Raw genomic sequence first — 4,165 nt, 5'->3', positions numbered from 1 at the left:
TTTTAGTTACGCTGTCGACAAAATTCATTACGGACGGACGGAAGGACGGACGGACGGAATAACGGACAACCCGAAAACATAATGCCTCCGGCACCACTTCGTGGCGGAGGCATAAAAAGTGTGACCCAATACAGCGGCATAAATGTAGTAATTCCGGTATGTGACCACGAGGGAGTACATAATCTATTCTGAAGAAGTTTTAAAATCACTCTTGAACGTTTTCTAAGCACAGCTTATCTTTTACACACTGTATTGAACAGAAACAAATAAGTGCAGTTCATTGGTTACATACCTGCAAATGTAATTTTACAGATCCTATCATTGCGTATCCTCACACCTAAGCATGGAGTGGGTCCTAGTGCTCTTTGTTGGGTTAAAGGGTAGTGCTCAGTCCCCCCCCCCCCCCCCCGAAGAATCTGGAACCATCTGGTAGTCACTCATTTTGTTTTGTTTTGTTTTTTCATAGTTTTGCTGTTTGTGTAGGAAAATAAGTGCGTGGCCCGGGGCCAGGCTGCAGCCCCCTAGGAAAGTCACACGCTTCAAATAAACGATTAAAAGTACATTTTCAGCTGTGTTTTGTAGGTTTCGTCAAAATTAACTTAATCGTGCCCTGATAATTGAACATAGATTAAAGGGAAATAATGATGTCACTCTTCGACCTTCTTCCGTGTGTGAGAGATGTTACAGAACATGTTACAAGAGCATGGTATGCAAAGACTTTGTGTTCAAATCGATTACTTTCTACTGTAAATGTTAGGTAGCAGGATATCAGGCATTTTTATATCTTGATTCAATTTAGATAGGAAAAACATGATTGATATGTGGATTTGTCTGCATGCTCTTCTCAAAGTAGGCCCAGAACAAGTCCTGGCCATCGTGGTCTTCCGTCCAAACCAGGTTAGGCCTGTTTCTGCTCAGAAAGAGTCTTACCAGGTAGGGCAGCCGCTCATCTGGTATGTCTTCCAAAAATACCAGGATCACCTTGTCAAGTCCTGTTTCATTTACATGCTCCAGAGCCACTCTGACCTTGGTGATGAACCAGGCATCATCAACACAGTGGTTGCTAATCAAGAGAACAGTCTTGTAGCTGGTCTCGATGATGTGGTGAACAGCATCAATGTAGTACATTGAAACTCTGAGAGCTTCGTCGCCATAGGCAACCCGTTGGAGATGGGGCATTCTCTCTTCCAGTGCAGGTCTCAGGACACGGTGAACCCAGTCATCATCGTAATCATGGCACATGATGTTGAGCTGATACTCATAGTCATTTGCCTGTACGTCTTCTTCTTGTTGCTTATACCCCAAGACAAAAAGCTTCAGCAGGAATATTTTGTAGTTCAACCACCAGCGTTTCCTGTAAATCAAAAGTCCCAGTAATGTTACTATGACACTGCCGGAGATAAGTCCAGAGATGAGTGGTGCATTGATTCCACAAAAGTCACCTGGATGGAATGCTTCAAGTGGCAGGTTCACAAGTTCTTTGAAGGACGACTGTGAGCACAGGGTTTCATTAAAGGGGGTGGCATTGACGTTGGTGGTATGGAGCCAGTTTTGGAACCATGTCAAGCTGCAGTCACAAGTGAAAGGATTGTGGGAGATATCAAGGCGCACAAGAGTCTCTGGAAAGTATGTGTTTGCAGAAATTGTAGTGAGATGATTATTATGAAGGTACAACCTTGTGAGATTCGGCGTGTAGATGAGTAGATTTTTCTCAAACAGAGATATCACATTAGCCTGCAGCAGCAATTGCCGTAAGAATCCCAATCCTTCAAAAGCATGTGGGTCGATTTTCTGGATTTCGTTTGAATACAGAAATAGGTGTGTTAGAGACGATAGGTGAGAGAACATCCCTGCTTTCAAAACGGTGATTCGATTATCGCTTAGGTCAATCATTTGCAGCTGACGTAAAGGTTTAAAAACCCAAGGGTACTCGTGCAAGTTTACCAACTTATTTCCCCATAGATCGAGGGATGTTAGTGAGTCTAACCCGAAGAAAACGGATAAATGTTCATGATTACTTACCAGGTCTTTGACACTCAACTTTGCGAGTGACATGACGAGTGTTCTCATAGAGCTTGCATATGTAAATTGATTTAGTGACGAAAACTTAATAATTGTTTTCATGAACGTTAGGTTCTCGAGGTTCTCCAACTTTTCAAAAGTACCATCAAGTTCGATAAACGGTTGAAAAGACAGATCAATATATTTCAGGGAAGTGAGCCCGATAAATGTATCTTTGGAAATGTTTCTGATATTATTAGCGGTTAGGTTGACCTCTTGCACATGGGACATTCCTTCAAATGTGTTTTTATTCAAAGAATATATTTCGTTTTTTTGCAGTTTCAGTTTCCGCAAAGAAGGCAGATGCCATGGTCCTGCAAGCTTCTCTATTTTATTGCCGAAAAGATCAATATATTTAAGATAGCGAACGCCATGAAGTACAAGAGGATCCAACACTCTTATGTCATTGCTGTCCAGCCTGAGAAATTGTAGCTTTTTTGTACAGGCGAACGCACGAAGAGGCAAGTGTGAAAGTTTGTTTCCTCTGAGAGTCAAGTAGATGAGTGAATTCAATCCACAGAATGAGCTATTAGTGATCAAGGCTATCTTGTTGTCCTCGAGATTCAAAGAATGCAGGTTTCTAAACCCCCTAAATGCGTAGCTCTGTATTTGAGAGAGTTTATTCAGCCCAAGATTAATTGATCTCAAATTGGGAAAGTCTAGACCTTGACAGGTGAGAGGTATAATAGTGTGAATTTTTGCGCTGTTGATCATTACATAACTGATTTTATAATTTCCCATGAAGGCTCTCACGTCGAATGTAAGAAGGTTAAAGTGGTTCAAATAGAGACCCGTCAGGTTACGGAAATTCGAAAAGAGTTTATGGGGAAGTTCCGATACTTTGTTGAAGGCCAGGTCGAGATGGTCTATTGTACAGTTCCAAATAGCAGCAAAACTCTCCTGATGAAGATGCGTGATCTTGTTGTTTGTGAGATCAATCTTAAATAGGTGTTGGCAGGATGAGAATTGAGCGAAACTGATGTTTGTGATCAGGTTGTGGCCGAGGAAAATAAACTTCAAGGCTCTAATGGACCCAAGAGCGTTATTTGGGATGTCGGTCAGTCTATTATGAGATAGCTCAAGGAGTGACAGATGAAGATTGTTATGAAAGAGGGCATCTGGAAGTCGGCTGATGTTGTTGAAGTTCATATAAACCACTCTCAAGTCTAGGAGATGCTCGAACGAATTTCCCTCGATCTGAGTCAGCGCGTTCCATCGCAAAATCAGGACTTGGAGCTTTCCATATGCAGCAAACGACATGTTGGTGATGGTCAAAATGTTGTTGTATGATAAGTCAAGATTGTAGACGTCGTCTGGAAGATTCTGAGGAACAGCTGAGAGATTGAGGTGAGAGCAGTCTACTCGCGGAAAGGGGCCCGGATAAGAGATGGAGCATGTGGGAGGAGATTGTACCCAGTGGCCAGCAATACATGACAAAGTCATCACTGTAGATAAAATTGTAAAAACAACACTTCCAGCCATCGTGGTTTGCGGCGAAATAGTTCACTCTGAATTTCCAGTGCTGCATGCAATCATTTTTTAATCTTTTCCAGGAATCTGGGTCACTTCATGAGCAAGTGCAAGCGCTATCCCGTGTTCGTTTGTTTCACTCTCGTTCGTTTGCAGTGCAAACATTCATACAAAGTTTAGTGAACTCTATCTACTTATAATATCAAGAGCTGCAGGAAGAAGGTGCAATCAAACTATAAGAAAAAAAAAACACTACGCGATTTCTTTCCTAAGAGCTTTCCTTCCTAATGAAAGAAATTACAATAAGGAAGGAAAGATAGGAAAACAAACCGAAAACAAAAGGGAATTGTGCATGTTCTAATTATCGGCTCTCCATTGTGTCTGTAGTTTTGTAAAAGCAGGAATCTGTCTATGCACTAGGAGGACTGTCACTCATTTGCTGCTGCCTTCGAAAAAGTGTATCACATTCGTATAGTATACTGGGATGCATACAAGGAAGGGCCGTTACACTGAACTGAAAGAAAGGAGCAAGTTTGTAGCATATCTTCACTATTCTGTCATTTTGACTGTAGGTGTAAATAAGGAATTGCAATCTGCTTTTTTTGGTCCTTCCCTTCCATTCGTTGCACGCTCC

The 4,165-nt window shown here is 41.8% G+C and overlaps 1 protein-coding gene across 1 annotated transcript; it reads right to left on the bottom strand.

Moving 5' to 3' along the window:
• Nucleotides 1-795: 795 nt before the first annotated feature.
• On the bottom strand, nucleotides 796-3,504 carry LOC140245685 (toll-like receptor 4). The gene is made up of 3 exons (XM_072325228.1): nucleotides 2,902-3,504; nucleotides 2,380-2,493; nucleotides 796-1,734 (listed from the first exon to the last, which is right to left on the bottom strand). Exons 1-3 carry the CDS (start codon nucleotides 3,502-3,504, stop codon nucleotides 796-798), a joined length of 1,656 nt encoding a protein of 551 aa, XP_072181329.1.
• Between the last annotated feature and the right edge of the window lie 661 nt (nucleotides 3,505-4,165).

The sequence above is a fragment of the Diadema setosum genome (assembly GCF_964275005.1).
Source record: "Diadema setosum chromosome 20 unlocalized genomic scaffold, eeDiaSeto1 Scaffold_20_unloc_1, whole genome shotgun sequence".
NCBI lineage: Eukaryota > Metazoa > Echinodermata > Echinoidea > Diadematoida > Diadematidae > Diadema > Diadema setosum.
The sequence above is the reverse complement of the archived record's forward strand: the minus strand, read 5'-3'. Positions and strand labels throughout refer to the sequence as shown.